General features: G+C 53.1%; 2 protein-coding genes across 6 annotated transcripts in view; one reads left to right on the top strand and one right to left on the bottom strand.

The window, feature by feature from the left end:
- Positions 1 to 4,477: 4,477 nt before the first annotated feature.
- Positions 4,478 to 13,203, bottom strand: NCDN (neurochondrin). Of its 2 annotated transcripts, none has more exons than XM_032388057.1 (7): positions 13,096 to 13,203; positions 11,714 to 11,854; positions 9,684 to 10,652; positions 8,637 to 8,878; positions 7,793 to 8,017; positions 7,275 to 7,417; positions 4,478 to 6,007 (listed from the first exon to the last, which is right to left on the bottom strand). In XM_032388057.1, exons 2-7 carry the CDS (start codon positions 11,834 to 11,836, stop codon positions 5,571 to 5,573), a joined length of 2,139 nt encoding a protein of 712 aa, XP_032243948.1. In that variant the 5' UTR covers positions 11,837 to 11,854; positions 13,096 to 13,203; the 3' UTR covers positions 4,478 to 5,570. The 2 variants fall into 2 exon arrangements, with proteins under 2 accessions (XP_032243948.1, XP_032243940.1); XM_032388049.1 differs by lacking the exon at positions 13,096 to 13,203 and adding an exon at positions 12,754 to 13,089.
- Positions 13,204 to 13,337: 134 nt separating this feature from the next.
- Positions 13,338 to 19,478, top strand: part of KIAA0319L (KIAA0319 like) — a 95,544-nt gene continuing 89,403 nt past the window's right edge. The window contains exons 1-2 of one of the 4 annotated variants that reach the window (XM_032388030.1): positions 13,338 to 13,430; positions 16,474 to 16,643. In XM_032388030.1, coding sequence (XP_032243921.1) covers positions 16,502 to 16,643 — 142 coding nt within the window. In that variant the 5' untranslated portion in view covers positions 13,338 to 13,430; positions 16,474 to 16,501. Of the gene's footprint in view, positions 13,431 to 13,558; positions 13,774 to 16,473; positions 16,644 to 19,478 lie in introns of those variants that run through there. The other 3 variants (XM_032388036.1, XM_032388013.1, XM_032388022.1) reach the window with 3 other exon arrangements.

A 19,478-nucleotide genomic window follows, 5' to 3' on the forward strand; every position in this document is an offset into this window, starting at 1 on the left:
GGAATGTATGTGGAGGAGACTTGAGCGGGGTATCCCAGAGGCACGTGGCAGGTGCAGAGCTCAGGTCTGGGTCATCTCAGCCTGGGGGGCCATGGGAGAGGGAGGAGGCTGGAAGCAGCAACATCACTAAGAACTTTCTGGAGACTGGAACCACCAGCTAGGGTGGTGGGTGGGAGTTGGGCAGAGCTGCCACCTCCGTGCCCAGGACAGACCAGAAGTTTGTGTGTGTCTGTATATGCAGGTGTGTGTGACGAGACCCCTTTTCCTCCACCCTCAAATTCAGCCACAAGACACCAGAAGTGAGGCTCCAGGACAGGTGTGTGTGGGTTAGTGCATGGCACGCTGGTTGGTGGACCCTTTGGGGGTAGTCCAGGAGGGGCAAGGCCGGCGATGCCCGTGCCCAGCTCTGGGGATCCCTTGCTTTCTCCAGCAGGCTGGGGAAGGCCAGAATGACAGGACAAGCTGCCTGTCCAGTGGCTTCCATGGATTTTCTCACCCTACTTCACTGCAGCTTGAGACACCCCCTTCTTGCCTCGTTCTCCTCCTTTCCACCCTGACCACTCCTCAGCCTACTTTTCTAGCTCATGGTTCACCCATATCCCTCATGTCAGTTATTCGTTCTCAGGGTTGAAACTTCGGCCTTTTCTTCCTGTCTACACTCTTCTTGAGTGAGTGAATTCATTCCTTCTCAAGATTTTAGTGACTGCTAGCCAGCTGCTATCTCTCAACCTTGTTATATCCAGTCTGTATCTCTCACTAGACATTCAGACCCGTAGAGGCAATTGCCGGGCAGATGTTTCTCCCAGGCATCTTGTTGCAGCCATCTGAAACTTTCCAAGTCCACACGTGAACTCAGCGTGCCCTCCACCCCTGCCACCCACCCCAACCTTCTTCTTCCCCTGGGTTTACAGCTCTGTACGTGGCACCACCATCCTTCAAATGAAAAACAGAGTCAGCCCAGACTCTGACCTTCCCTTCACCTTCATAAGCTAGTCCTCATGGAGTGTTGTCATTTCTAACCCTTACACGTCTCTCTCCACCCCTCTGTCAGCCCTTTGGGCTCCCATACTCTTTCTCACAGACCAGTAGTCCTCAAAGCATGTTTCCTGGGCCGGCGTCACCTGCAGCCTCTGCAAACTTGTTACAAGTGCCACTCCTTGGACCTCACCCCGGACCTACTGAATCAATAACTCTGAGCGTGGGGACTGGAAATCTGTGTCTTAATAAACTTGTAAGGTGACTCAGAAGCTCAGTAAGTTTTGAGAACTACTGTCTAGACCATGACAACAACCCCCTGGCTGGTCTCCTGCCTTCATTCATTACCCTTCTGACGCGCTTCCTATTCTACTTAGTGGTAAGAGTGAGTGGACCATGTAACCTTCCTGCTGAAAACTCTCCTGAGGCTCCTTATGGCCCATCTTCAGGGAAAAAAGTTTAAACACCCTAACCAGCATTCCAGCTGCAACTGATTTTTCTTCTCTGCCTCATGAACTATTCCACAAGAAGATGAGAGGAGAGACCGAGAATGTGTCCTGCCCTGGCTTTGGTGCAGGGCAAGTACTCAGTGAATGCTTATTAAGTAAATGATGAATGGGTGAGTTTGTGAATTCCTCAGCTGACTGAGGGGTCTTTTTTGAAAGCCTTCATGTGAACATGACCCTGAGTAGATAGACAGAGAAACCGGGTATAATCTGAGGAGTTCATCTGGTAAATGATTTTGCTTATGGCTAATGGGCAAACGGATGTTCATGATCTGCTCCTGCCTTGGGGGCTTCTAAAAACTACAGGGTCTAATGGCTGCAGACTCTGTTGCTCTTCTGTTTCAGGGCCAAGGGACTCCTCACTTTCTGAGGCATGGAGGTGGGCATTGCTGTTTGCCCTCTCTCTGGGACAGGCGTGCACACGTGGAGGCCTGGGATGTGCACAGCAGTACACATGCATACTCTCCTGGGCACGTGGGGCATACGACATACCTAGAGACACTCTTGGGAGACTTACATACACGTGGGAACACAGGACATATATTGACACATAGGTGCTCATGTTCAGACATCCTAGACTCCCATTTGGCATACTTGGCATATTGCTCTTCTCCCAGGCTCAAATCTTTCCCTCTCTTTTCAAAAAGCAAGCTTGCATTTGGAGTTGATGTTAAGAAAAAACTCAGGCCTGCCTCCTTTATTGACACAGCCACCCTCCTCCCAGCCTTTGGCAATCTCCTGCTCTGGGCCTGGCTGGGCGTTTGGAGTGGGGGAATACCTGGCGCAAGGAGATGCTGAGGCGCCACCTGGTGGTTATACCTCACAACTGCAGCTCAGGTCCCCCTTTCTCCCTCGCAGCTGTTATTACCAAGAAGAGCAAGCTTGGTCTTGTAAAGTTAGCCTAGCCCCTTCGCCCATTCAGGAACCCAGAACTCTCTGAGCCATCCCTCACTGAAGTACAGAGCTCAGTCGGCCTTGTGTTATAAGTCTTTCTGCAGGGCTTGGCTCCTCCACCTCAGGAGGGTAAGTACTTCGAGAGCCCGGACCGTAGATGGTTGCCACTTGCTCTGGGCACTTCCCTTCTCTTACTACTTCCCCAGATGATCTCCGTCACTCCCAGGACTTTAAGACTCTACACTGACAACTGCCAAATCTGTCACTCGCCCAGACCTCTCTGAGCTCCAGACTGCAGAAAGCAACTGACCCCTGGATATTCCAGAAGCAGCACAAACTCACCATTTACCAAAATGAGCTTGTATTTTGCATTAACCTGTTTCCCAGTGTTCCTGGTGACAGTGAATGGCCCCATTATCCACTTAGTGGCCCAGATCAGGTATCCAGGAGGGCTCTTTATCCCTCCTCACTTCCAGTTAATCACCAAGCCCTATTAACTAACTCCTACCTAGATTTTCTCCATCTTCACTGCCACCGATCAGTTCAGACTTAGTACTTCCTCTCTGAGCTCTCTGCCTCAGTTGTCCCCCTTGCAGCCAGTCATCTTTCAAAAATGCAAACTGGATCACATTCAGTCTGCTAAAAAATCTCAGCATGATCCCACATTTAAGCTTCTGAGCATGGCATGTCAGAACTTGGAAGATCTGGTGCATGCCCACTGGTCCAACCTCACCCCACTTCATACTCTCCGTTGTAGCAACAACGAGCTACTTGCGGTTCCAAAGCTTGCATGCCTTTATACCTGCTGTTCCTCTGCTTGTCTACCTGGCAAGCCTCTCCTCACCCCCAGGTCTCAGAGCAAATGCTTCCTGAGCTTTCTCAGACTTATTCAGCCAGGCTGAGGGGCTCCTCATGCTCCAGCCATAGTTTGCTCAGACCCCCATAGAAGCAACTGATTACACCTCTAGGGGCTGATGCCTTGTCTGTTTCCTCTCTAGATTTTATTTTATTTATTTTTTCCTCTCTAGATTTTAAGCTGCTTGACGGCAGCATCTGTCTTTTCATATTTTTCATATTTTCCCCATGCTAAGAACATGACTTTCAGTACATCTAATAAATAATGTTCCTCTGTCTATGCATAGCCAACCACAGAGAGGCACGTGGGACATGCTCAGTAAATGCTTGTTGGCTTGAGGGCCTAGGTAGAGATGTCTGCCAAGTGTGGGCTGGGGGCTGGTCTGGTTCCGGTCTGACAGCTTTGGCTCAGGCCTGGTGAAGCAGTGGGTGCTTGGCTCCAGCCTCCCGCTGAAGCTCTCAGGCCCCTTCCCCTTCTCACTTGGCATAGAACAGAGGTGAACAGAGGCGACCTGGGTGGCTTGGTCAGTTAAGTGTCTGCCTTCAGCTTGGGTCATGATCCCAGGGTCCTGAGATGGAGCCCCACAGCGAGCCCCACATCGGGCTCCCGGCACCAGGGAGCCTGCTTCTCCCTCTCCTTCTGCCGCTCCCCCTGCTTGTGTTCTCTGTCAAATAAAATCTTAAAACAAACAAACAAACAAAGAAACCAGAGGTGAACAGCTGGTTGCCTAAAAGCCATGTTTGGCCTGGAGATGTTGTTAGGGCAGCGGTGATTTCCTTAAAAAACCAACTATCAACATTCAAAAATCAGATTTTGTATAATAATGAGGGTTTATGACTTGTCTTTAAAAATTGGAGGATGTGGCAGTACCACTTGGTGGCCCTTCACGTCAGCTCTTCATTTGTACACAAGAGCCCCAAAGGCCCACTAGGCCTGGCCCCTCAGCATCGGAGTTTGCCATCCCGCTCTCCAGGTGCAGGGTGTGGGCTGAGGAGTCCACGGCCTGCCCGGTCTTGGCTCTGACACTTACTAGCACATCACCTTAAGCTAACCACCTGCCCACGTCTAAGTGTCTTCACCTGTAAAATTGGGATAATGCCTGTGTCACAGGATTCTCGGGCAGGCTACATGAGAGAACACTTGTGAAATGTGCGTGGCAGGGCATGTGCTCAGCAAATGGTAGTTGTGAGCTGCTGGAGTCTGGAAGGAAGAGAGAAGGTGCAGGACAGACCACACAAGGACCATCTTGTCACCAATGAACATTTATTGAGTGTCCGCATGTGCACAGCTTTGAACTTGGCGATCACAGAACGCACTGGGGGAGGGAAGGGGGGATGGAAGCAAAGGATCAGGTTCGGGGGAGGGTCCCCCGGGGTTCCTAAGAAAGGTAGTCCCTGTTGGAGCCGCCAGTCGCGTCTCTCTGCAGAGAGGAATCCTAAGCAGGGGTGGGAATTAGAGCCAGGCACTGCGATGGTGATGGGGTGCAATCACTAGGGAAACATGCGGATTCTGGGGAAGTGTCCCTCCTGTTCCTGGCTCCAGCCAAGCCAGATGGCACTAGGGGGGACAAGGATCAGATGCTCAGGTGTCCAAGCAGGGATAAGGACAGGCAAAATAAATAAACCCCCAACCCCCATCGTCACTCTGCTGTAACATGACACAAAAGCTTAGAGGCCAGGGCCTAAGGACTCCTGGGTCCCCTCAAGGAAGCTCAGGTGGAAGGAGGTTTCCCCACCCCCACACCAGGCTTGTCTGCCCCAGGATTTCCTGGAAGGATGGGGCAGTTCAGACCCTGGGTCATTGATTTTGATAGGAAGAACTATGTCAGCGGCCTGAGTCTGCTCTCTGCCCGAGGGGCCGAGGGCAAGAGCCAAATGGCCAATTTGAAGGACGTGGACCTGGGAGGCTACAGGGGTCACCACAGCCTAGGGGAGCCCACGCCCTGGCCGGCAGGGCACATGGGCTGAGGCAGCCAAGTTCCCGCCAGCCCTATCCCACCCCGGGGCCTCCCTCCTGTGGAGAAGCCTGACAGAGGGCACAATGACACCCAGTGCCCCCCTCCCTGGGGGGCTGCTCCAACCTTCTCCGGCCTGGCAGGGACAGCCACGTTGATTTCCAAGCCAATCCCTGCCCCCATGGGGGCCTGGGGGGCTGGACGCAGTTCCTTACACTTGAGGGGTGGGCACCGTGCCCTTGCCCTCAGAAAAGCCAAAAAGCTGGGGTGTTTGGGGAGGGAGCTTGGGGAGGGGGGGGTCCAGTTTGGGGGCTTCAGGGAAGATGCCTCCTCCCTCCTTCCCTCGCTGCCCACCCCCCCGGGTCTGTCCCCAGTGGACACCCGCTCAGGGCTCCGACAGGCACTGCTCCAGGGCGGCCATGCGGTAGTGGCTGGCCGTCTCCTCCCCCGCCTGCAGCCGCATGGCCTCCCGGCACAGCCGGTTGGCCCGTGCCAGCTCCACCAGGACGCCCTGATAGGCGGCCACCATCTCGGGCTTGACGGAGCTGGGGCTGACGCTGCCGAGCAGCTGGAGCAGCTCCTGCGGCCAGCGGGAGCGCAGCGCGGCGGGCGCCAGCCAGGGCAGCAGCGGCACGCAGCCCGTGAAGGCCTGCATGCCCAGGAACCAGAGCTCCTGCAGGTCGGCCCAGACGCCCTCGTAGTCGGGGGACAGCACCAGCACCGCCTGGTCCGAGCCAGGCGTGGCCCGCGCCACGTGGGACTGTGACAGGAAGAGGATGGCGGCTGCGAAGAAACCTCGGGAGGCTGGCGTTCCCTGCAGAGCTGGAAGGCAAGGGGGGCAGAGGGCGCGTGAGGCCGGCGGGCCGGCTGCTCTCCCGGGCCCTTGCTTTCCCCTCTTGTGCGGACACCCTCCGGGAGCCCGAAGCACAGCCTGCCGTCAGCCTGCCTGGGCTCAAGCCCTACCTTCGACTTCACGGGGTGACCTTGGGTAATCCACTTTCCTGGCTCTCGTTTCCCTACTTGCAAAACGGGGCCAACAGTGCTAATCTTAGAAATCCGTTGTGAGAATTAAATGTAATAATCTTGGTACACTCAACCTCAGGGTCAGCCCTTCCAGCGGCCGGGGTAGACACCGGAGCGCGGCTGGGCCTAGAGAGCTCCTCCCGGCGAGGGCGGTCGCACCAATTTGATTCTTGGGCCAGAAGAGGGCGCCAGAGGGGGCCCAGGAGCTGGTGATGGGGCTTTGCGTACCTGCCGTGCAGGGGCTCACCCCTGTACTGCAGACCCTCTCCGGGAGGCTGTCAGTCCAACCTGGTGGCATTTGTGGGTGAACAGCACTGAGGCCCTACTCAGGGGCGGCTCGGGGTCCACTAGGACATGCTCCCTTCCCACTGCTGGGGGACCCTGCTGGGATCCCCCGCACAGGGAACAGAGAGGCAGCTAAGGGTACAGGCTCGATACGCCCTGTTCCCGGGCATCTGCTCAGCTCCTCCAACCTGACAGATGGGGCACAGGGAACAGGCGGGGACAGAGGGACCCAAGCAGACACCCACAGCCAAAGTGGGAGACACGGAAGGCTGGCAGGGGCTGGAGGGGACGTCGCCTCCCCCCCCCCCCCCCCCGCCCCGCACACACCCAGAGTGAGGCAGGGATGCGGAGAAGGTATGTGCAGAGGTGCACCAAAGTGCTGAAGCCTGTCACGAGGGAGGTGAGGTGTTGAGCCCAGAAAAACCTCAATGGGAGGAATAAGGTTTCTGACTCAAGGCCTGGGCGGGGGCGGCTCCACCTTGAAAACACTGGATTCAGACTCCTGGGGCTGCTGGGAATTCCAGGTGCCTGGGCCTCTGAGCAGGCCTGTACTGACACCCACCAGACTTTGCCTTAAAAGTCTTCAGAAGGAAGAGAACGTTATCATTTGCGGAAGAAGGGTGGGGTAGGGTGGGGGATGGAGACACACTTGAGAGATTTCCTCTTGACTGGAAAATTCTGTTAAAACCATTCCTTGAAAATGGGGACTTGTGCCCGGAAGACAACAGGTCCACCCAGGTCTTTTGCCCCTATCTATTAGGCCTGGGTCCCCAGGGCTTACCTGGCGAGGTGCTGAGGAGCCGGGCCATGAGGAGGCCCAGGGTGGCCACATTGGCAGCCAGAAGCAGCCTTCCATGCTGCTGCACTAGGGCGGGCAGCGACGTCATCAGGGTGTTCATGAGAGATGTGAAGCAGGCATCTCGCCTGGGGAGAAAGGGAAGGAAAGATGGGGGAGGGGGGCTGACTGAGCTAGGCCAAGGCCTGGGAACATCTGGGATTCTCAGCTCCCAGTTTCACCAGGCAGGGTTTGGCAAGAAATGAGGCAGCAGGGTTAAGAGTTAACTGTGGGCCCATTCATGACCTCTGGGGAGCAGAGACTGGATTATGGCTGGAGCAGGTAGACATGCCCAGAGGGGTTCCAGACATGCCAAATCCTCGTGTGGGGTGGTTCTATTCTGAGAGCCTTTCATTCTAACACTAACAGGAACCCATGGGCACAGGGAAGCAAAGTCGAGATGGAGATCTGAGGCAAGTCTGAGCAGCCCCCCTTGCTTCCTCCAACCTCCTCCCCGGCCTCACTTGATCAGCCCTGGTGCGGTGACCACAAGGTTGAGGAAGATGTGACAGCAGGTCTGCAGGCTGATCTCCACGCTGTCAGGCAGCACTGAGGTATCGTGGCCCGGGGATGTGAGTTCCCACTGCTGCAAGAAATACTTGCAGAGAAGTGAGGGGGCTCCCTCCTTGATCAGGATCTCCCGGGGCCCATCTTCGACAGTCAGATGGCACCAGCCGGGCAGAAGGAGCCTGGGGGTGTGGAAGGAACAGATGTGTAAGGGGTGGGGACAGATGAAGGTACAAGGATTCCCTTTTTTGGGGCATCCCACCAGGGAGAAATGAAAGCAGGGGAAAAGAACCCGGCCTTTTAGGTCCCGCAGAGAACGCGCATGCTGTGGTGCTTTGTGGGCCTGGGCTCAAACTCGGGCTCTGCCACATGGTGTGCGTGTGGGCCAGTTACTTTAACCTTGAGTCTCAGTTTGCTCATCCTGAAGATGCGGATGAGACTTCTTTCATAGATTTGCTGTGTGGACCGGATGAGATTGTTTGGGTAAAGGGTAGAGCAAAATGCCTGGCGTGTAGTAACTGCTCGATAAGCATGAGTTCTCTCTTTATAGACAGATCTGGGCCGGGCAAGTTAAGACTTGTCCTGCGGGAACAAGCCTCCCCACCCCCCACCCCCCACCCCCCGAAAACCAGAAATAATCCTAAAGGAAATCTCATGCCCCAATCAGGAAGCCTGGCACAGACCAGTCTGGGGCAGGGGGTGGGGTGGGGAGTGGGGTAGGGGTGGGGGGGGCAGAGGTGTCCCCCTGTGACACTTTTCTTTAGAACAGTCTGGCTGGACAGACTCTAACTACAAACTCACCGGAGAGCATCCCCTGGCCAGGTGGGCCCTGGGTTGGTGGGGGAGATGGCCAGGGTGGCCACCTGCTGGGAGAGGTCATTTGCCTCCTCGGCCTCCTCGTAGAGGGTCTTGGCGTAGCGCACAAGGAAGGGAAGCAGCTGGCAGACCTCCTTGCGCAGGGACGAGGTCTCCTCGGCCAGCCAGGCCCCCAGGATCCGCACCGAAGCAAACACAAAGGGCTCCTTCTGCTTCTCTGGCCCCACCTGTTGCCACGGGACCCCCGTGAGATGGAGCAGGACCAGAGACCCTCCCCGGCCGGGACAGCATGCCGGCCAGCCTAGGAATACCACAACTAGCAGGGAATTCTGGCCTGGGAGCCCTTCAAAGGGGGGGCCCCGGGTCCCCAGCACCTGGCGCATGGCAAAGACACACCCAACAGGGGCCTGGCACAGAGCAGGCCCTCGGGGCATGTGTGCTGAGGGAACTGGACTTCAGACAACATGTCCCCACACTCCCTGGGGCTCAACTTGGCCCCCCCACCTCTAAAGTAGCTCACGGCTCCAAGGTAACTCACAGGTCCAAAGCTAACTAGACACTCCCTCTACAGCAGCTCTGACCTGGGAGGAGTTAGCCGAACCTCTCCAGAGGCCAGGAACCAGCAGCCCTGCTCCTTTGCCCGGCTCTGGTACAAGTCTGTATGTGCAGGTGCATGAAACAATGCGAGAGGTTGAGCCGAACAGGCTGCTTCGATTTGGTGTGCGTGTGTACCGGGGGGGAGGGTTGTGAGTGGGAAGTCACTGTGTTGTGTGTGTGTGCGTGTGTGTGTACTGTGATGTGAGCGCACATATGGTGTGTGGTATGGTGCTTGTGTGGAGGCTCGGCGGGGGGAGGGAGAGGGAGGCTCGGCCACACTACTCCCGGGAGCGCTGCAGGATGAGCCCTCAGAGTGGGCATCTTGCCCTCTCCCCATTCCGCGGCTGCCACACCGCAGTCCCCCTTTGCCTTGCCTTCCGGCCCCCCGCCCCGCCCCCTGACACTAGGCTCCCTCTGTGGCCGCTGTACCCTCACCTGCTGCAGATAGTGGATGACAGCCCCGATGGCCTCCTTCATGATGCTCACGAGCTGCACCTTCTGGGGCTCCTTGAGCAGCGACTGCTCACAGCGGGTGCATTCCTGGATCCCCAACTCCATGAGGGCGTAGCAGGCGGTCACCACATCCTCTTTTACTTCTGTGCCTGTCTCCTCCAGCGCCAGCCGTACCTCCACACACGCCAGATTCACCAGCAGGGCCAGGAACTTGCTCCCGGAGCTGCCCGCTGGGATCCAGTCGGAGCCGCAGGCGTGCGCCAGGCGGGCTGCCAGCTTCAGTGCGGGGTTGCGCTGCCAGGAGCTCAGCTTGCTGCCCAGGATGCGTGCCAGCCCGGCCTGCAGATCCCGGAGGCATTCCGAGGGCACGGTTGTCGGGGGCAGAAAGAGGGGCAGCAGTTGGCAGAGCTCAAACTTGCTGGCATCCTCGGCTTTCTGGAAATCTTCACTGAGGCCCCGCAACACGGCCAGGAGATCAGGCTCCGCCTCCTTCCAGCACTGGGTCTCAGCAGCCGCCAGCAGGCCCACTAGAAGTGCCAGGGCCTGGTCAAAGCCATAGCCGTGCCCCAGGTATGCTTGACACAGGGCGGACACGGTGCCCCCAGCAATGAGGTGCCGGGGCCCACGGGGTGTGCCGGCCACAGCTGTCAGGCACTGGTAGGTGTCATCGATCATGGAACGGCGAGCAGCATCATCCGGGTCCCCCCGGGCAGTGAGGAAGGTGCTAAGGATGGGGATCTTGTTCAGGACCTGGGGGTGGGCGGCCAGTTCAGGGTCACTGCAGAAGCAGGCCAGTAGGGCCACGCCCAGGGCTCGGAGAACATGGTCAGGGCAGCCATCTGGCGCCTCCTTGGTGGTCAGGAGACGATTGGGGAAGGTGAAGCCTACAGCGTCGAAGATCCGCCGTCGAGTTTTGGCATCGATGTCACCTGCTTTGACTGCCTTGGTCACCTAAGGGGGGTATGTGCTATCAGCAGGATGAAAGGAAGACTGCCCCCTGCACCCTGGGGCGCTGACCGTTAGCAAGATTAGGTCATGGAAGGGGACTCGCGCTGGGGGCCAGAGGTCATTTCATCCAGCTCCTTCTCTCCCCTGGGAGACAGATGGTTGTGACCTCTGGGATCCCTCATCTGTGATTATCTCCACAGAAGGGAAGTCCTGCCGTTTCATCACCTGGTCATTTGGGAAGTTCTTCCTGATATCTAATCTAAGATGCTGACAACCGGAGTTGGGCTTAGAGCTCAGTTCAAAATCTCCCATGGATTTAGGGTCTCTCCCTAATTGCTTCCCCCTGGTGAAGCTTCTGATCCATTCCCGCCACCTTCTCAGGGGAAATGGCTCCTGCGTCTCGCCACTCTGCCTGTCAAAACATTTCCCCTTACATTTCACCTCAACACCTCCTCTGCTGCAGTGTGAGCCCTTGACTCTGGAGCCTTCTCCCTGTTGCCATGGCAAACAAGCAGCGACTGTACTCCCTCCTCCCTTCCCCCCCCACACATCAACCCCCCCTTCCCAGCACTGCAGCTCCTGCTCTGCTGGCCCCAGCTTGGTTCTTCCAACAGGGCTCAGCCCCAAACCAGCATCCTCACCCTCGACCTATCCACTACCATCCCGGCCATCCCCTGGGACCCCTTCCCAGTTACTTCTGGTTCTGCTACTCTCTCCACCCCCAGAGCAATCATCCCCAGCCCTCAAGTACTCTGCACTAGTTACTACCTGCTGCTGTCACCCTATGAGTCAGCTCCCATCTGCTCTGGGACGCCCCAGAGAGCAGACCCAGGCAGCCTCCTCCAAGGCTCCCAGGGCCCCAGGCCTTATTCAACCCCATTCTCCCCTTTGCCCCCATACTCAGGGGAGCAAAGATGAGTCCAAAGGTAGGCATCTGGGGCCTTCTTTGGTGCCTCCAGGAATGCCAACACCACCTATGTATCCTTGGGGACTTTTTGTCCCCATTCCTAGGGGGTCCAACCACCCAGCCCTTCCCACCTCCCAATTTTCAGTCAGTTCCTTACTAGCAGCAGGGCAGCAAACTGCTCGCTGTCATTCTTGGCCTCACGGAGGGCTCCCAGGTAGCGCTCCAGGGTGGGGTTTCGGCTCTCTGCCTGGTTCAGAGCTGGCTCGCAATCCGAGGCCATGATGCCCGCCTTGCCCAACTGTGAACACAAGAGGGACTGAGCATCCCTCTGCAGAGGAGGGGTGGGGGTGGGAGTGGAGGATGGAGGGAGGGATTAGCACAGAGGGAGGGACCAGGAGGGATGGGTTGCACAAGACTGACCTCCCTTGTGGCAGCCCCTTAAAGGCACTGGACCCTCAAGTCCTTAGGGATGAAGAAGGGACCCTGGTCCAAGGTCACCTCCAGAAAGCGGGAAGGAAGGGCCATGCATCCTGCTGCTCAGCTGGACAGCTCTCCTTACCAATTTCCCAGGAGTGGGAGGGGGCTGGCCCCACTGCTCAGCTGGCCCCTGGCACCAGAGACCTGGTTTTATCTCCCTCCACCCAGGCACACCAGGAGGGAGTGGTAAGGACAGACAGGAAGGAATGGAGACGTACATGGGTGAAGTTCGATTATCCGGACTCAGGCTGACATGAGGGAAAAGGGCATCCTAGGTTTCCCTTCCCCTCCCTTTTCCAGAACAGGCAGAAGACAAGCTTCAGCAGAAGTGAGGATGCAGGGTGCTGACCAGGGAAGGCTTGGAGGCCCCTCTGGGGACCCCACCCCTCCAGCCAGGGCTCTCAATCGCCCCCGCAGGCTCCTTGCCTCCTCTCCTTTCCCTCCCTCGGGTAGAAGCTGCAGCAGCAGAAGCAGCAGCAGCAGCAGCAGCAGCAGCAGCAGAAGCAGCAGCAGAAGCACCAGCAGAATTAACCCTTTGCGTTCCCTCTCCTCGCCCTCCCCGCCCCGCTACCAGCCTGTGGATGCCGGCAGGGGCTGGAGAAGCAAGAAGGGGTCCCGGGCAGCTCCCAGGACAACGGAGAATCCAAAAGCCGGATAATCGAAGCGGGGCTGCTGAGATGGGGAGATGAGAAGGGGAAGAGGGTTCCTGGCGGTCACCACCTGTCCCGCCGCAGCCAGGTCACAACACGACATTGATGAAGTCACGACAGGGCGGCGATGAGATCACACTTCACGATGGCGCGGTGATGTCACGGAGAGATCACGGCAAAAATCACGACATGGACAGCCCCCAAAGATGACAGGGCAAATTAAAAAATATATATATAGGTATATATTGAAAAGGGCTGTGACAAAATGGAGTCTCGACAGAGCACGATGATGTCGCGATATGGCGCGATGGAGTCGCGATAGGGTCCCCGGGGTGTGTCGGCATCGATCAGCGCCGGCTCGGCGAGGCCCCGGCTGGGATGCAGGGGAGGGCCTGAAGGGGGCTGAGCTCACCAGGCTGCGGCCCCGAGCGGCGAAATCTTCTCCGAGCGCGACGCTCCGGGAGCCTGGGGCCGCTGCTCACGCCGCTTTGCCCACTCCCGGCTCCAGGCGGCTGCAGCTCCACCCCCACCCCCGCAGCCCTCTCGACCAATCCACGGCAGCTTCACTCCGGGCTCTGGCCAATGGCACGCCTGGGCGCTAAGCCGTAGGGGGTGCTGCCGTTGCCGCCATCTTGCTTGTGGGTATTGCCCGAGTCTGGGGCCTGGGGCTCGCGGAGGGCCGGCGAAGGAGCACACTTCCTGTGGAGAGCGGGAGGCGACAGCCTGGGGGCCCAGGTTCCTTCGCTCGTGCGTAGTTCTATCCCTCAGCGCTGCCCCTCCTCCCCCTCGGGCTCGCGGCTGGAATTGAGCTTCCGGGGGGGGCGGGGGGGCTCAGGAGGGCTGGGTAGGATGAAGAGTGTGTTTCCGGGTTGAGCCCGGGGAGGTGGGAGGAGGCGGCGTTTCCGGCCGCGGTCGCTGTCCTGGGAGGCTGAGGCGAGAGGGAGCTGTCCGGGTGGGGAGCCCGCACTACCTTCTTCCTTTTCCTCCTCCTCCGGGTGAGGGGAGCGAAGGTTGGGGCCCCGACCCCATGGACCGGGAGGAGGCGGAGGCTGCCGAGAGCCGGGGCCCCGCTGTGTGGCCCTGCGCCCCGGTAGGTGGCCGGGGGCGGCTGGCTGCCAGGCCGAGGTCCACGAGCTCAGGGGAGGGGCAAGCGGGACAGGCTATTTCTGAGGGTGCGCTGGCCGGGTGTTGGGACCCGGAGGTGGTGCTCCTGGCCCGGCGAGGGCAGCCAGCTGCTTCTGGCTTTTTGCAGGTGCGGAGCTCGAGTCCCAGGCTGAACCCCGTTTCTCTCGGGCCCGGGCCTGGTCGTGCAGCATCCTCCATCCCTTGACAGACTGACCGGGCTCGGGGCGCCGCTGTCCTTCCTCCTTCGACTTCTGCAGCCTCGCCCTTGGCTGCTGTCTCTTGTGTTTGGTCTCCCCACCAAGATAGAAAGTTGATGCAGAATAAGGGGGGCGGGGCTGAGCACGGTGTGTAAATTACCATGCGAAACCTGCCTTCTTCCGGACTTAGAAAATTCTTTCCTGCGGAGGGGTTCTGTGGTGTCTGCAGTGAGCACAAAGGTGAAACGAAGGAAGTCAAAAGAGAAAACCTCAGGCGGTTCTAGGAAAGCTTTTCCTTCTCTTGCCTCCTGGTGCTTGTGCTCAACCGACCATAGATGCAGTTAGTGAAGAGCATTAGCTGACTGTCCTTGTGCTTTCTTCTGTGATTAACAGACTGGGAGCTAGGAACAAATTGGAAAGACGACCTCCCAGAACAATCTGTTCATTTTTCCAGCTATTTGGAAAACAATGTCTGCAAATACAAGCAGTTATTCATGGCAGTCTGTTCTGTAACTTTCCCAAATATCTTGAGACTTTTTTTTTTTTTTTAAAGAGCTTTATTCTTGAGAGCTTGTTGATTACTCATACGAGCTGAATAGGCTGTTTCAGACTTGCTCTGTCGTTGTTCAAACATATCGCTGTGTACATAAATGGAGTTCCACGTATGTAGCTGACAGACTGAACTATGATACATCCCCCATCAACCTGAAGTATTAAGTAAACATTACCCCCTGCTCTGTCTGAACAGCTGCTGCAACAGAGAGTGCTTTTATTTCGGGTGTACTTGTAACGCCCTAAATGCCAAAACTATTGCAAGCTTTTCTAGATTTTCGTTTGTCAGGTATTGTGGGGGTGTGTGTTCTCTCCCTGGGTTTTTACCCTTTGATTCTATAACACACCGTTTGGATCTTGGTGATGTGTTGTTCTTGCCTCTGGTCAGCAAGGCTTTGACGACCCAGCAGTGATTTGTGCCCTTAGGCAATTGTAGATTTATTTCAGAGGCATGGCTGGTTGGGAGTTCACATGAAAAGAGCTCTGCCTCTCTCTTATGCATGGCTTGTAAGACATTGCACTTCTAATCAGCTTGCTAATTCAATGGTGTTTATTACTCCCATTTTCAAAACCTATTCATTTCTTTTATGCTTCTGTCGCCCACCTGTCATGCTATTGATGACAGGTGTTGAGTCACTTTGAATTTAAAATCCTTTTGTGGTAGGCAGAAATGTGTTGGGTAAGATCCGTACACACACACACACGCACACACACATGCACACTCGCTGTTCCATCTTGGGAGGCTAGAGAAGTTGCTGGATAGACTTTCTAACTTAGGCTCCATTTCATAATCTCTTGGACATGTCACTGGCCCACACATCTTTCAGCTCCCTGCTTCCTAACATAAAACTTCAAAACTACTGGAAATCAGAATGGATGGAAGTGAATGAGAAAGAAGTCCTTCAGATGCTTGAGGCTCGGTGAAAGCCTTTTCTTGGTTGGGCTGTACCTCAGTTTTGCAGCTGTGTGTGGATGTCTGTGTGTGCATGTGTCTATTTCCTGGTATTAGTCAATATTGATATCCAACCCATGTGATGCCAATCTCCTTGTATGCTGGCTGCGGTTGGGGGTTGGAGTCATTTGCCACATGTGGGTGACAGGTGCACATTTAGGACAGAAGAATTTGAATTGCTTCAGAACCCAACCAACCCTCATGGTATTGCCAAAATTTATACAATGTAGGGAAGTTGTATAAGAGAGATGAAACAGATGAAAATCATTTTTTCTCTGGAAGAGACCTAAATTATCCAGCTCTTAGATTCCGGAGTAGCCAGCATAATGTCTAGCACATAATAAGGGCTGTGCAAATATTTGTTGAGTGTATCTATGAATTCAAGTCAGGGATTGCAAATGATTCTAGGGATCAGGGAGGTGACATCAAAATGTACCTTGGATAGATTTTTAAGATCATAGTGGTGGGGCAGTAGTAAACTGGAGAGTGCATGTGTTTCCTAAAGACAGTCACATGAAAATTTTTTTTAAAGCACAGCTAGACAAAACTCTCAGGTGCGCACCTCTGTAGTCCAAACTCTTCATAGATAAGAAAGTGTGTTTGGTCAAAGTCAGAAAGCTCTTAGTAGCAGAACTGGAACTGAAACTCAGATCTTCTTTTCTTTAGGCTGGTGCTTTTTCCATTCTTCCACACAGGTGATTTACTGTTAGCTTAGAAAATAATAGAATGTAAAATGTTTCAGTTTTACAGTGGATTCATTTCATATCCCTTGCTATGTTTTTATCCTGATAATTACAGGCTTTGTCAAGGCTCAGGTTTAAAATTTACGGGCAGGTATGAGCAGTGAAAGACAAACTTGAAATTTCTCTTCCCTCTTATCTGTCACATTCTCTAGCACTCTACATTTCCAGGAATCAATTATTAATTACTTGGCATATAATTTCTTCCCTTTCTGTCTTTATAGTGAACTGGTTCCGCCTGTCTGGAAGGCCATGGAGAAGAGGCTGGGAGTCAAGCCAAGCCCTGTTTCCTGGATTTTATTGGGATTTTGTTGGCAGATATCCGTGAAATGCTTGAGAAGCCTGTACCTGTTTTATACTTGCTTCTGCTTCAGTGCTCTGTGGTTGTCAACAGGTACCATTTTCTTTATAGATTTAAGATTAAAAGGGCACTCTTTGTGAGTCTTTCAGTTCATATTAAAGACTAGTAGGAGGCAGAAAACTAATCTGCTAATTGACAGAAATGGTCATCCTTTTGTGTTTTGTTTTGTTTTAAGATTTTATTTATTTATTTGTCCGAGAGAGAGAGAGAGAGAGAGAGAGAGAATGAGAGCGCACAAGCAGGGGGAGCGGAAGGCAGAGGGAGAAGCAGGCTCCCTGCTGAACAAGGAGCCCGATGTGGGGCTCAATCCCAGGACCCTGAGATCATGACCTGAGCCAAAGGCAAATGCTTAACCAACTGAGCCACCCAGGCGTCCCAATGGTTATCCTTTTGGTGGACATTTAGTTTGTTGGGTTTATTTGTTTTGGAAACACAAAATTGGGTTCTTTTTTGTAAAGGGGAATTGGCACGATCATTTTAAGATTTGGTGAAGATGTAATGAAAAGAAAAACATTTGAAAGTTGGAAAGACCTGGGTCCTGGAGCTGGATGTTTCTACTTAATAACTATGAAACCTTGAGCAATTTACCTATCGTCTGTAAAGAAGGATAAGATTTACCTTATAGCTTGATATGAGAGACACTGTAGTTAAAGTCTGTTGTACAGCCCTGTGAACATAGGTGCTCAGTAAGTGATACTTTGCTTCCTTTCCTAAAGGACTCTTCACTTGTAGGAAGTGAAGCCTAGTGAAGTGTGTTCCTTGCTTTTTCTATAGAAAGGGGTTATGCTGATAGATTTCATAAAGTATGCTTTCCTCGTAGAGATTATTTTGCCAGGCTAGAACCTCTTGCCAGGAAAGAGTGTGAAGAAGGTTAAATTTCAGAGTCCTCTTTCTTTCTGTCATTTTTTTCTTTCAATTCTTTTGTTGACGTTGTTCTTTTCGGAGTATGGAATGTGAGAAAACAGCAGTTTCAGAAAGACTTCTCAGTATGGTGCCATTCTTGGCGGTGACAAAAGCCTTGTGTTGTAGAGTCCACTGTCTGGGATAACTAATCAGCCTTTTGCTCCTGTAATTCCAAAGATTTCTGTTGCTTTCCTAAAGGAATTGGTGGTCATGATCTAGAGAATCAAGTAATTACTGTATTTAGCAATTTCAGTAACATCAGCTTTGGGGTTTTTGTTGTCTTGCAGTGGTGGTTGATGATTGCATAATTATAGCAGTGGAAACTGCAGTTGACAGAAAGCTGACCTAAATGTTTTTTTGCCCAGATGATGCTTTGCTGGGACACTAACTATTTCAGGCCAACATTTTATGTAAGATCATTTGAGTTAAATAAGTAACTGATTTAGCACTATCAGAGTAGGAAAATCGCATTTTTTGAAGAGTACGTACCAAATGCCAGGCCCTTGGTTATAAACATTACTTATCTTATCTCACTTAATCCCCATGATAAACCTAAAGCAGATAGTTTTAGTCTCATTTTATACATAAAGAAATTGAGGCCCAGAGAGGCAAAATGACTTGACCAGGATCACACAGCAAGAACACAGCAGAGCCAGGAGTCTAAATCCACGTCTGTTCACTCAATAGCCTGTGCTCTTTTCTTCTGCTATTCTGCCTTCCAACCACAGGTAATCTTTTGGAGGACCAAAGACAGTTTTTTACGCTGAACCATGATGAGCAGCTTGTTATTTGAGGAATTCCATGTACAGGGGAGGGAGAAGCATTTCTGAGTGTTTCTGTATTTGTAGTCTAGCATTTGGTTAAACAGAGTACTGTGGGCTTACTGGGCTAGGCTTTAATATCCCCTCAGCTGTGTGCTTAAAAACAACAGTGAGCAGATTGAGTATAGAGGTGCAAACGTGGTATAGGAGTGGTTCTGATGGGGATTAGATTGTACCAGTTTCATTTTAGAGACGTTTGGAGCTTCTACCATGGAAGAACCAAAAACCATGTGTGTTCAAACTGAGGGAACACGCAGGTAACATAGGACAGACAGAATTGTTATGTATTTTAATTTATCAGAACTTTTTCACATCAGTTTTTTAACAAACATAATATCTTAATAGAAAAAAATGAATAAATGACAAAGAGAGAAAAAAAGGTATGTACAGGGAGTACCATAAATAAGAAATTAAAATGATTTATAAGCATTCAAAAAATGTACATTCTCATTACTAACCAAAGAACTGCAGATTAAATTTTTTTCTAATTGAGTAATCTCGGTCCCAATGTGGGGGTCAAACTCACAATCCCAAGACCAAGAGTCCCATGCTCCACCGACTGAGCTGGCCAGGTGCCCCCAAAGAACCTCAGTTTAAAATGAGAGATCTTTTTTTAGCTTATCATGTTGATGAAGATCAAAGTAAATAAATTTAGTGCTGCCTAGGGGTGATGTGGTTGCCCTCATACTGTGCTGGGAAGTTTGAACAGAGAACTTTTGGCGTAAATATCGAGATCCTTAAAAAGTTAATATCTTTTGACCTGGTAATTCCCCTTTTAGGAGTTTATGCCAAGGATATATTTAGGTGGTTGTGAATGAGAACATTCATCAACACTCATTTATTCTACGTTGCAAAACATTGCCACAACCCGCCCAACAGTAGGAGCGTGGTGAGATTATGGCATGTCCACATGTGAAATGTTATCCAACTTCAAAATTCACTGTTTAGAAGAATAAGTACATGGGAAATGCTCTTAATGTTCAATGATAAAAGCAGGATATACAACTGCACATTCACGATGGTGCCCATTTTGTGAAAAGAGAAAAATACTTTTGTATAATAGAAAGTCTGAAACAAGATACACAATTAAATGTTTATATATTTTTTTGAGTAGTGGAATTATTATCTCTGTACAGTTTTTGTG

Source organism: Phoca vitulina, unplaced genomic scaffold, assembly GCF_004348235.1.
Source record: "Phoca vitulina isolate PV1807 unplaced genomic scaffold, GSC_HSeal_1.0 scaffold2, whole genome shotgun sequence".
Taxonomy (NCBI): domain Eukaryota; kingdom Metazoa; phylum Chordata; class Mammalia; order Carnivora; family Phocidae; genus Phoca; species Phoca vitulina.

Excerpts from the sequence above, each read along its gene's own strand:
- NCDN (XM_032388049.1), bottom strand. The coding sequence starts at position 12,786 with ATGTCGTGTTGTGACCTGGCTGCGGCGGGACAG. Across the intron at positions 10,653-11,713 it reads AGTTTGCTGCCCTGCTGCTA|GTGACCAAGGCAGTCAAAGC; the intron begins GTAAGGAACTGA and ends TACCCCCCTTAG. Across the intron at positions 6,008-7,274 it reads GCTCCTCAGCACCTCGCCAG|CTCTGCAGGGAACGCCAGCC; the intron begins GTAAGCCCTGGG and ends CTTGCCTTCCAG.